Source organism: Perognathus longimembris, chromosome 2, assembly GCF_023159225.1.
Source record: "Perognathus longimembris pacificus isolate PPM17 chromosome 2, ASM2315922v1, whole genome shotgun sequence".
NCBI classification, from domain to species: domain Eukaryota; kingdom Metazoa; phylum Chordata; class Mammalia; order Rodentia; family Heteromyidae; genus Perognathus; species Perognathus longimembris.
In genome coordinates this window covers 64386017-64398756 of record NC_063162.1, presented here as the reverse complement: position 1 = coordinate 64398756, position 12740 = coordinate 64386017, and the positions used below count along the sequence as shown (strand labels likewise).

General features: G+C 44.4%; 1 protein-coding gene across 7 annotated transcripts in view; it reads left to right on the top strand.

Annotated features, from left to right (window-relative positions):
• LOC125346601 (upregulator of cell proliferation) overlaps nucleotides 1–12740 on the top strand; it is a 23753-nt gene extending 11013 nt beyond the window's left edge. For 4 of the 7 annotated variants that reach the window (XM_048339300.1, XM_048339302.1, XM_048339301.1 and 1 more), the window contains exons 2-6: nucleotides 5010–5036; nucleotides 5554–5624; nucleotides 6728–6778; nucleotides 6989–7027; nucleotides 9358–12740. In XM_048339300.1, the coding sequence (XP_048195257.1) occupies nucleotides 5010–5036; nucleotides 5554–5624; nucleotides 6728–6778; nucleotides 6989–7027; nucleotides 9358–11954 (2785 nt within the window). In that variant the 3' untranslated portion in view covers nucleotides 11955–12740. The other 3 variants (XM_048339304.1, XM_048339306.1, XM_048339305.1) reach the window with 3 other exon arrangements.

Genomic DNA, 12740 nt, shown 5'->3' with positions numbered 1-12740 from the left:
TCACTGAGAGGCTGGTAGCATGTACCTCAAGGATACTTTGGAAAAGAATGTGAATGGCTTGGACAGCATGAGACTTAGGAAGGAATAAATAAAGCTTAGGGATGAATTACTTACTCTGGAATTTTTCATTTAATATTACTAGACCATGATTAACTACAGGTAACTGAAGTTATTGAAAGAAACAATGGATAAGGGGTGGGGCACTATATTTTTTGATGGTTCTGGTGCTTGTTAGGCAAATGCTCTACCACTAAAGCCACTTCCCCCAGCCTTCTTTTTTTTTGCTTTTAGGCTATTTTTTTGATAAGGTCTCATGTTTTTTCCCAGGTCTGCCTTTGGACCTTAATACTTTACTTATGTCCTTCTGTGTAGCTGAGATGACAAGAAAGCACTACCACACTTTGCTTATTTGTTGAGATGGGGTCTTGAATACCTTTTTTGCCTGGGGCTGGCATCAAACTGAAGTTCTCTAGATATTTGTTCCCAAGTAGGTAGGATTATAGCCACCATACCCTGATGGGCTATTTTTTTGTTGTTGTTGTTATTTATTTGTTTTGTTTTTCCAGTCCTGGGTCTTGAACTCAGAGCCTGGACACTGTCCCTGAGCTTCTTTTGCTGAAGGCTAGCACTCTACCTCTTGAGCCACAGGGCCGCTTCTGGCTTTTGCTGTTTATATGGCATTTAGGAATCAAACCTAGGGCTTCATGCATGCTAGGCAAGCACTCTACTACTAAGCCACATTCCCAGCCCCCATGATTTTTAATGTTACATCCAGTTGGTGTTCATTTTGGTAAAAGGAGTAGTAGGGATTTATCCTTATTTTTGCAAGTTATTATAATTGAGAATCCCCAGATAACTCAAAGCCCCTGTATCAAAGATGAAAATTCCTATTGTATTTGGGCCTACCTCTGAAATCTCCCATTCTTTTTTTTTTTTTTTTTGCCAGTCCTGTGCCTTGGACTCAGGGCCTGAGCACTATCCCTGGCTTCTTCCTGCTCAAGGCTAGCACTCTGCCACTTGAGCCACAGCGCCACTTCTGGCCGTTTTCTGTATATGTGGTGCTGGGGAATTGAACCCAGGGCCTCATGTATATGAGGCAAGCACTCTTGCCACTAGGCCATATCCCCAGCCCTGAAATCTCCCATTCTTGACCTTGGCATATATTCATGAATTACATGGTAGCTTTAGATTATTTAGATTATTGTAATATTTGTTAAATTATTATGTGTTCTCAAATTTTGTCCTCCATTACTGTTTTATTATTATTTTGTTTTGTTTTTTAGACAGGGTCTCAGTATATAGTCCGGGTTCATTTTAAATTGCCTCAGCTTCTTTTTCTTTCTTATAATTTTAGCAAGCATTTAGTTTAGTATAACAAGAGAAAGTTGAGAAAAGGAGAGACATTTCATGCATGCAGAACAAAAAAGTCTCTTTGCTTCTGCCAGGAGTGATGGAATTAGAGGTATTGCAGGTATGTGCCACCACACTTAGGTATTGCTGGTTTTTTGTTTGTTTGTTTGTTTATTTGTTTTGTTTTTGTTGCCAGTCCTGAGGTGGACTCAGGGCCTGAGCACTGTCCCTGGCTTCTTTTTGCTCAAGGCTAGCACTCTACCTCTTGAGCCACAGTGCCACTTCTGGCTTTTTTTCTATATATGTGGTGCTAAGGAATCAAACCCAGGGCTTCATGTATACGAGGCTAGCACTTTACCAATAGGCCATATTCCCAGCCCCTGTTTTGTTTTTTCAGAATTTTCCCAATTGTTGTTGTTCAGTTGTTTATACGTTAATTTAGGGAAAATGACCTAAAAATTATATTAGCCTTGTTTCCCAAAACAAGATGGGCCTTCTCATTTGAATTTTGGAGGAACAGAATTTTGTCCTTTACAGGTATTAGAGGATATCCTATATGTAATAAACTTGTAAATTAAAAAGCATTAGACACAAGCTTGTCTCTGCCTTTAGTTACCTTGAGTTTCAGAAGTGCTTCTGGACCCACCAGCTTTGGTTTATTTGTGCATACCAGTCAGTTGTGATTGGCTGCAAGCAGTTTAGTGAAAGAATAGAGAACACAATTTGAAAACATGCATGTCACTTTTATAAATGACCAGTGCCACGTGTTTGCTGTTTTCTTAGGTGGGGTAGGAAGGGGTGAAGTTAAAGTTCTGTTAAAGTGTCTAGCTTGGAAATACCTGTGAGCAGAGTTCTGGGGCCGTAAAATCCCATCCTCTGAGCACTCCCTGGCTGGGATTTTCTGTCCTCTGGGCTCCAAGGCCTGCAGCTTCTCTAGGGAACTTTTTTTTTTTTTAATTTTCTTTTTGCACCAGTCCTGGGGCTTGAACTCAGGGCTTGGGTGCTGTCCCTGAGCTTTTTGCTCTATCACTTGAGCCAGCCTCCACTTCCAGTTTTCTGCAGGTTAATTGAAGATAAGAGTTTCATAGACTTTCTTGCTCAAGGTGGCTTTGAATCATGATCATCAGATCTCAGGCCCCTGAGTAGCTAGGATTACGGGTCTAAGCCACCAGTGCTTGGCCCTATAGGGAACTACTTTTAAATAATCATGCTGTTTAAAGTTTTCTTAAAGTTTGTTGTTGTTTTCAGTGTAATATGTTCTTTGCAGAAAAGTGGAGAGGAGACAATGAAAAACTCCCATTTTTATCAGCATCAGGGTCAGACGAAGCCAGAAAGTTGCTTAGTGCCCTGTATGTAGTGAGAACAGAAACACTTGTTACCAGAATTGGCCTCAGATGGTGGCAGAAGCCTCTACACAGAGGAGGAGACCCCAGGAACACACTGGAATAATAGCTAAAGGTCCTAAAACTACTTCTGGGAAGGCAAATTTGATTAACATGAACCTGTCCTGCTGAGGAGTAGAGGTTAGAGAAGAGCCTCTTGCTCTTTTTTTTTTTTTTTTTTAAGGACTTCAGCCCTTTCCTCTGGGCTGCAGCTCACACTTAGAATTCACTCTTGGAAGAATACTATTTGAGGATTGTCAAATCTATCCTGACACCAACTCATAGCATCATTTAATAGTTCTGTTATTAAACTGGCACCTGTTTCTATTTAAAAATTAAAATAAGACCAGGTTAACTGATGCTATGTTATTACTGAGAGGTAACTAAACACTATAACTTTCTTAAAGTTGTAATTTTGAAATAATTTCCACTCAGGGATAAGTTATGAAAATATCAAGGATCCTTGCATATTCTGTATTGCCAGAATTGTTAACGTTTTAGTTCATTTATCATTCTTTACTATTTGTGTGCATTTGCCCTTTAGTTTGTGTATGTGTGCATATAGTAGACACATGCATATCTGTAAGTGTTCTTTACCATTAGAAACTGTTTTAGTCTTGAAGCACTGTAACAAAATGCTATAGACTGGGTGGCTTCAAATAACAAAAATTTATTTTATTTCTCACTTGTGGAGGCACTGTCTTGGGTGCCCATCCTTCATAGAACATATATGTATGTGTGTGCGTGTGTGAGCGTGCGTGCCCACACACACACACACATTCAGTGGGGCACCAGTGGCTCATCCCTGTAATCCTAGTTAGGAGGAGGAGGCGGCTGAGATCTGAGGATCACAGTTCAAAGCCAGCCCAGGCTGGAAAGACCATGAGACTCATCACCAAATAACCTCCCATCCACACACTCCCCAAAAAGCCTGAAATGGAGTTGTGACTCAAATGGTAGAGCTCTAGCTTTGAGCACAAAAGCTCAGGGACAGCAACCATGCCTTGAGTTCAAGATCCAGGATGTGAGCATGCACACACACACACACAGATGCTTCTTGCATAACCACAGCACAGTTAACATTGAAGGTCGGGTATTGTGTTTATTTTTCAGGCCCATTATTCTATAATTTTTCCTTAGTTTGCCTCCTTCATCTTTTATGACAAAGTTCTCCCTCTGGTATAATGTCCTCATGATTGATCTGAGTTGTGCTTTTCCTCAGGGTGCTGTTGTAGGAACATGTGATGCTACCTGACCTCATTATGAAGGTACCTTTGGGCCACCCAAATTAGTGATTTTTTTTTTACAAGTCCTGGGGCTTGAACTCAGGGCCTGAGCACTGTCCCTGAGCTTCTCTTGCTCAAGGCTGGCACTCTACCACTTGAGCTACAGTACCACTTCCAGCTTTTTCTGTTTATGTGGTACTGAGGAATCAAACCCAGGACTTCATACATGCTAGGCAAGCACTTTACCACAAAGCCACACTCTCAGCCCCTACACTAACTTTTGATGATTTCATTCTAGGTTTGTTTGTTTCTTTCTTTCATTCTTTTTTTTTTTTTCTAGCCAGTCTTCGGGCTTGAACTCAGAGCCTGAACAGTACTGTCCCTGGCTTCCTTTTTTTTTTTTTTTTTGGCCAGTCCTGGGCCTTGGACTCAGGGCCTGAGCACTGTCCCTGGCTTCTTCCCGCTCAAGGCTAGCACTCTGCCACTTGAGCCACAGCGCCGCTTCTGGCCGTTTTCTGTATATGTGGTGCTGGGGAATCGAACCCAGGGCCTCGTGTATCCGAGGCAGGCACTCTTGCCACTAGGCTATATCCCCAGCCCCCTGGCTTCCTTTTGCTCAAGGCTAGCACTCTACCACTTGAGGTACAGTGCCACTTCTGGCTTTTTCTGTGTCTGTGGTGCTGAGGAATTGAACCCAGGGCTTCATGCATGCAAGGCAAGCACTCTGCTGCTAAGCCATATTCCTAGCCTCCTATGGATCCCTTTTTTATGAGTAAAATGGTTTTAGATAAAGCAAAAAGAAGCCAGGGACAGTGCTCAGGCCTGAGTTCAAGCTCCAGGATTGGCCAAAAAAAAAAAGAAAAAGCCACACAGCCTTTCCTGCCTGGGCTGGTTTTGAATTGTGATCTTCAAATTTCAGCTCCCTGAGTAGGCAGGATTACAGGCATGAGCTACCATTGCCCATTTGATTTTAAAAAGCATTCAATATTTTGGTATTCTATATAAAGCTGGCATTAACAACTTTATAATTAAATCTTAATTATTTCCTTAGGATAGAAGTGGAATTACTGGTCAAAGGGTATGTACATTTTTATGTATTTCTGAATGACTATATTTATGCCCTAGCAGGTTTTGTGAGTGCTGGTATTGCCTAGAGTCATAGAGTGTACTTTTAGAAGCAAGATGCCCAGGACCAGCTTGCAGAGGTTCTGGCTTCATGGATCTGGAGTATAACTTAGAGTTTGTAGTTTTTAAAGCTCCCCTAAGAGATTTTTTTTTTTTTTTTGCTAGTCTGGGGCTTGAACACTGGGCATGGACTCTATCCCTGAACTCCTCTTTTTGCTCAAGGATAGCACTCTACCACTCTAGCCACAGTTCCATTTCCAACTTTTTCTGTGATTAACTGGAGATAGTCTTACAGACTTTCCTGCCTGCGCATGCTTTGAATCGCAGTCCTCAGATTTTAGCCTGCTGAGTAGGATTGCAGACATGAGTCACCAGTGCCTGGCCTAAGAGATTTTTATATGGAGCCAATTTGATAGAGGAAAGTGGTAGTTTATTATTTTAATTACAATTTTCTTTTGAAATTATTTTAGACACTCAGATTTGGGAGAAGTGACCTCAGAAATAAAAGCGTCAGAGAGACAAACCACTGTGGCAATTGCAGGTAAAGTTGGGTGACATTGATCAAAATGCATTGTATGCATATATTGATCTGTTGAAACCCTTTCTACAACTACTGAAAAATACACAAAATGTTTATTTTCATAAAACTTGGTAAATTCTTTTTTGTTTATTTATTTATTTTCAAAGTGATATACAGAGGGGTTACAGTACATTTCTTATCAAACTTGTTACCTCCTCCCTCATTTTTCTTCCTCCTTCCCCCCTCCAGTTCCTCCCCCAGCAAAAAGCATAAATTCTACAAGGTATATACCACAGAGAAAATCTCTATCTTGTTTGTAGCTATTATTAATACTTTGTGACTGTTTTGTGTTGAAAAACATAAAAATTACATAGGCAAAACTGAAACCTATACTTCAGGTTGAATGAGCATCATTAATCAGAAAATCAAAAATCTGAAATGCTCCAAAATCTGCAACTTTTTGAGTACTACCATGATGCCACAGTGGAAAATTCCACGCCTGACACCATGTAACAAATCACAATCAAGATGTTGGTACAGCTAGGCACTGGTTGATACTCTAGAAGCTGAGATCTGAGGATTGTGTTTCAAAGCCAGCCCAGGCAGGAAAGTCCGTGAGACTCTTATCTCCAATTAACCAGCAGAAAACCGGAAGTGGTGCTGTGGCTCAAAGTGGTAGACAACTAGCCTTGAGCAAAGAAGCTCAGGGATAGCACCTAGGCTTTGAGTTCAAACCCCATGACTGACCAAAAAAAAAAAAAAGTTAGATGTGGGTAAATTAAAAAATTATATTAAAATACTTACAGACTCTGAATGAATATACAAAACATTTGAAATGTGGTTTTTTGGGTAATGTGTTGTATGCCTATAATCTCAGCATTCAGCAGATGGAGACAGAGAAGATCTTGAGTTTGAGGACAGCTTAGGTTATATAATAAGACCTTAGTTTTAAAAGAAAATCCAAAATTTTGTTTAGACTTGGATTGTATTCGAGAATATGAAATAGCATTTCAGGTATGAAATAGCTTGTAGTACAATGAACAACAGCCATCATACTGGAATTTCTTCAAGGAACGGCTCTAGCTTTCTGAGGAATCTAAATGCTTGTTTATTTTTCCTTCTAGATTTGGAATGGAGAGAAATGGAAGGAGATGACTGCGGGTTTCATTATGGAGGTAGAAACTATGTGACCTAAAACTTGATTGAGATGGGGAAGGCTAGAAAGAATAGGAAAGCTAAAATATCTTGGATTTTCTATTTTTAATTATAGAGAGAAATTGCTATTTTGGTAAGAAAAAAGGAGGGTTCTGAGTTCATTTAACTTATTTTGTGTCAAACAAAGATGCATTATGTAACACTTCATTTTTCTTTTGCTTTTCTTGTAGATGGTACAAATGAGGCTCAGGATAATGATTTCCCAACAGGTATACATTGTCTCTGTCTATTCTAGCATCCTATTCTATTGGAGGGGACATCATCTATGGAGGTGGGTACTTCCCACACCTGACTGAATCAAGTCACCTGGGAAGGCAAGGTGCTCAGATCTAAGCTGCCCTAGTCCCTTTCTCAAACATTTATCGTCTGGCAACACACACACACAAACCAAAATGCAACCTCCCCCTCCCACCTGCCCCCCCCCCTCCGCCCACAGCTTACTAACCATATAAAGTAACCAGAGGTCCTCTCAATGTATCTATAGTGAGTTAATATCTTTGGGGATAAAACCCATTCACCTTCTAACAAGATCCTGAAGTGATTTTTTTTTTGTTTCCTTTTGTTTTCTTTTGTTTTGTTCATGGGGCTTGAACTCAGGGCCTGGGCTCTATCCCTGACCAGTTTTGATCAAGGCTAGTGCTCCAGCACTTTGAGCCATAGTGCCACTTCCAGTTTTCTGGTAGTTAATTGGAGATAAGAATCTCAAGGAATTTCTTGTCCAGTGTGGCTTTGAACCACTATCCTCAGATCTTAGCCTCCTCAGTAGCTAGGATTATAGGCATGAGCAACTAGCTCCCAGTTCTGAAGTGATTATTTAAAGTACAAGTAATTTTGGAAGTGATTCATCTAGTCCAGGGGCTTCTGCAGATCAGCCTACTGGCCCACAAATGCTTAATAGTCTACCAACAGCCCAATATAAGGTATAGACACATGGAGGAATAAAGTTGTTTGCTCTCTTTTCCCAGTTATTTTCTCTGGCTTTTCTCAATCGCTTTTACTACTGTGCTGTTCAAACAGTTGTATTATGTCTAGGCAAGAAAAATTATTGCCCCTGGTTTCATTTATGAAAAGCTGATTAACACATATTTCTTTCACAGTACAATTCTTCCTATATAATTGTTTTTGTAACAAGTTTGCAAGTCCCCTTGTAACTTCGGGGGTGATCCTACTTCTGCTTTATGACACTGAGCCCTGTGTCCAGCTATGAGCTAATTGTGATTGTACATGTTTATATATTACCTGCAAGTTGGATGTTGGAGGGTTGATTCTGCCCACCCACAAGTTGGTTTGGTTTGGTTTTGGTTTTTTGCCAGTCCTGGGGCTTGAACTCAGGGCCAGAGCACTGTCCCTGGCTTCTTTTTGCTAAAGGCTAGTACTCTACCAATTGAGCCACAGCGCCACTTCCGGCTTTTTCTGTGTATGTGGTGCTGAGGAGTCGAACCCAGGGCTTCATGTATGCGAGATGAGCACTTTATCACTAGGTCATATTCCCAGCCCAGCAATGCTGTTTTGAGCATCCAACTTGTAAGATTTAAAATTTTCCATGTTGAAGTTTGAATATCTGCACCAATAAGTACTTATTTAGTAATCGTCTGCACCAAATATTTCACTGTAGTTAAAAACTGCATTATTGCTGGGCAACTGTGGTTTGTGCCTATCATCCTAGCTATTCAGGAGGCTGAGATTTAAGGACTGCAGTTCAAAGCCAGCCTGGACAAGGAAAATCTGTGAGATTCTTATCTCCAATTAACCACCAAAAAACTGGAAGTGGAGCTATGCTCAAAGGGTAGAGCACTAACCTTGAGCAGAAATGCTCAGGGACAGTGTCTAGGCCCTGAGTTCAAACCCTAAGGCCAACAACAACAACAACAAAGACAATAAAAGCTGAAACAGCAAAAACCTTGTGTTGTTGACCTGAAATTTGCAAAACAGTGCTGAGCTGTGATCAGTGACAGCTGTATATTTTCCTTAAGATGGCTCCAAGTTATTTGCAAAGCAAAAGAACTTAGGAAACCAGTATGAATAGTGATTGTGTCCTTAGGGACTTCCTGGTGACACTGAGGGAACTCAGTGCTGGGTTAGGGTGTATCACCAGGAGCACTGGAATAACCTTGTGACATGGATTGTGGACAGGGATGGAACTTGCATCTATTACACACTCCAGTCAGTTGTGAGCTAGTGTCAGATCTTGCGGATTTCTGGAGAAACTAGAAATCCATGTCTTTATATGATCTTGCCTAAATCCTAAATATGGCTCCTCAGTTTCTGTGTGTGTGTGTGTGTGTGTGTGTGTGTGTGTGTGTGTGTGTGTTCTCCCAGTTTTTAATGCCACACACACCTGGATCAGGTGATGTAGGGTTCTGCCCTCTGCCCTGACTAGTCAGCCTGACATTCCCTGAGCCTCCTGTGCCTGTATCCCACTCTGAGGGGAATTCTCCAACCCTTCCTAATGCTAGGCTCTCCCTTTCTCCCTTTCCAGCTCTATTCTGGCCCTGACTTGGGAACTGAGGCTAAGCACTCACATCTTGTTTTTCCACAGTGGAGAGAAGCAGGCTTCAGGAAATGCTGTCCCTGTTGGGACTGGAGACATACCAGGAGCAGAAGCTCAGTCTTCAGGACTCACTGAAGATCAGTTTTGACAGCATGAAGAACTGGGCCCCTCAGGTTCCCAAGGACCTTCCTTGGCATTTCCTCAGAAAGCTACAGGCCCTAAATCCTGAAGCCAGAAATACCACCATGGTACTGGATACGCCTCTGGATGCACGGCCCGCAGAGAAAGAGAGCCAGATGGGGGAAGAGATGATCTACTGGGACCCAGCTGAGGACATCACTGCTGATGACATCTATTCCTTCTCTGAGCTCCCAACGCCTGACACGCCTGTGAACCCCCTGGACCTCCTCTGTGCCCTCCTGCTGTCCTCAGACAGCTTTCTGCAGCAAGAGGTCATGTTGAAGATGTCCCTCTGCCAGTTTGCACTCCCGCTTGTGTTACCTGACTCAGAAAACCACTACCACACCTTTCTGCTATGGGCCCTGCGGGGTGTTGTACGGACCTGGTGGTTCCAGCCCCCACGAGGACTGGGCAGCTTCCGGGAGGACAGTGTGGTCCTATCCAGGGTGCCCACCTTTGCTTTTGTACGCATGGATGTCAGCAGCAACTCCAAGTCCCAACTGCTCAACGCCATCCTTAGCCCAGGTCGCCGGCTGTGGGACTGCTTCTGGCATCGGGACCTCAACTTGGGTACAAATCCCCGGGAGATTGCAGATGGGTTAGTAGAAATTTCCTGGTTCTTTCCCAGTGGCAGGGAGGACCTGGATGTTTTCCCAGAGCCCATGGCTTTTCTGAACTTGAGAGGCGACATTGGGTCTCACTGGCTGCAGTTTAAGTTCCTGAGCGAAGTCTCCTCAGCTGTGTTTATTCTGACTGACAACATCAGTAGGAAGGAATACAAATTGCTATACTCCATGAAGGAGTCAAGCACAAAGTACTATTTTATCCTGAGTCCATACCGAGGGAAGCGGAACACAAACCTGCGGTTCCTGAACAAGTTGATCCCAGTGCTGAAGATAGACCACTCGCATGTTCTGGTGAAGGTCAGCAGCACGGACAGCGAGAGCTTCATGAGGAGGATCCGAGCGATCATGAGCAGTATAGCACGGTCACCCTGCAGAAGGCTGTCGATGGAGGACATGGCCCATGCTGCTCGCAAATTGGGCCTCAGAGTCGATGAGGACTGTGAGGAGTGTCAGAAGGCAAAGGGCCGGATGGAGAGAATCACTAGGAAGATCAAGGACCTGGATGTCTATAGGAGGGATGAACTGAGGCTACAAGGAGACCCTGGGAGGAAGGCAGCCCAAGTGGAGAGGGAACTGTGCCAGCTCCAGTGGGCCCCAGATCCACCAGAGAAGCACCGAGCTGAGCTGAGGCGGCGGTTTCTGGAGCTTAGAATGCAGCAGCATGGCCAAGATCCTGCTTCTGGGGTGCAGGAGTTCATTGCAGGGATCAGCAGCTCTTCTCCCAGTGAGAAGCAGTACTTCCTAAGGTGGATGGAGTGGGGGTTGGCACGAGTGGGCCAGCCCCGACCAAGGCAGCCCCCAGAGACATTCCTTACCCTGAGACCGAAGCTTGGTGCGACCTCTGACTTAAGTGAGCAGCTCTGGCCTGAGCCCTTGGGGGTGGAACACTTCCTTCGTGAGATGGGGCAGTTCTTTGAGGCTGAGAGCTGCCTTGTGGAGGCTGGGAGGCTGCCTGCTGGCCAGAGGCGTTTTGCACACTTCCCAGACCTGGCTGTGGAGCTGCTGCTGACAGGGCAGCCCCTAGAGCTGGTTGATGGGGATACTCTGAGTATCCCTGTCCGCTGGGTCACTGGGCTCCTCAAGGAGCTGCATGTCCACATGGACAGGAGGTCCCGGCTGGTAGTTCTATCCTCCCTGGGGGTTCCAGGCACAGGGAAATCCACACTGCTCAACACCATGTTTGGTCTGCGCTTTGCCACAGGGAGGAGCTGTAATTCCCGAGGCGCCTTCATGCAGCTCATCACTGTGGCAGATGGCTTCAGCCAGGATCTTGGCTGTGACCATATCCTGGTGATAGACTCTGGAGGGCTGATTGGTGGGGCCTCCGCCTCTGCTGGGGATATGTTTGAGCTGGAGGCTTCCTTGGCCACGCTACTTATGGGGCTAAGCAATGTCACTGTGGTCAGTTTAGCTGAAACAAAGGACATTCCACCAGCTATTCTGCATGCATTTCTGAGGTTAGAAAAAACAGGGCACATGCCTAACTATCAATTTGTGTACCAGAACCTTCATGACATGTCTGTCCCCAGCCCTAAGCCTAGAGACAGGAGGCAGCTCCTGGACCCACCTAGTGACCTGAGCAGAGCTGCTGCTCAAATGGAGAAGCAGGGGTGTGGCTTCCGGACACTGGCAGGCACGGCCTTTTGCAACCCCGAGAGACAGCATGTGTGGCACATCCCAGCCCTGTGGCATGGAGCACCGCCCATGGCTGCTGTGAGCTTAGGGTACAGTGAAGCCATTTTTGAATTGAAGAGATGCCTGCTAGAAAATATCAGGAATGGCCTATCGAACCAAAACAAAAACATTCAACAGCTCATTGAGCTGGTGCGGCGGCCGTGAGTGGTTGTGGGACCCAGGGAAGCAGCCTGATCTGACAAAGCCAACAGGGCTATGCCAGGAACCAGAGAGGTGGCTGGTATTTGCTGCATGTGAGAAGGAAGAACAGTGAAGCACGGGTTAGGAGTCTTCTTATAGTATTAAGAGGTAACCTCATAGACCAGCTCAGAAACATCATCATGAGTATCAAAGGCCCTGGATGAGGTAACACAGACAGGCCCTATTAGGGCTCAGCAGGTTGGCCTGGACAGTTGCTCTTTCGTTGGCTTCTGGAGTGGGGAATAGCTTTAGTCACTGCAGGACCTGGCCGACAGGTACATACCCAGTGTACATTAGGGTTTTTCCTGAGGAAGGGGATACTCAACCCAAGGGCCTTTGATGAGTTAGTAGTAAAGGTTTTGGTAGTGCAGTCTGCCCACAGTGTGTAAGACATTGCCATGGCACTGTGTTTTGGGACTGGTCTGTGAAGTCCTCTTTGATCCTTACCCAGAAAGCATTCACCAGTCATCCTGTTGTGTCCCAGCACTTTGTCATACCTCTGCCTCAAAACTTCATGGCGCATTATCACTTGTGTGTTTGCTGTCTGCCCCAGACTGTGAGCTCCTTGAGGGCAGGGACTGAACATCATCTAGCTGTGCCCCCAGGACTTGGCACATATAGGCGCTTAATAAATATTTGTTCAATGAAGGAAGCGTATGAATACTTACGTGACAGTAATGTGCAGGTTCCACATCTCAGCTTTCATTAAGGCTGCCTTGGGAGGGATCATGTTGAGGCTCTGTCTCAAAA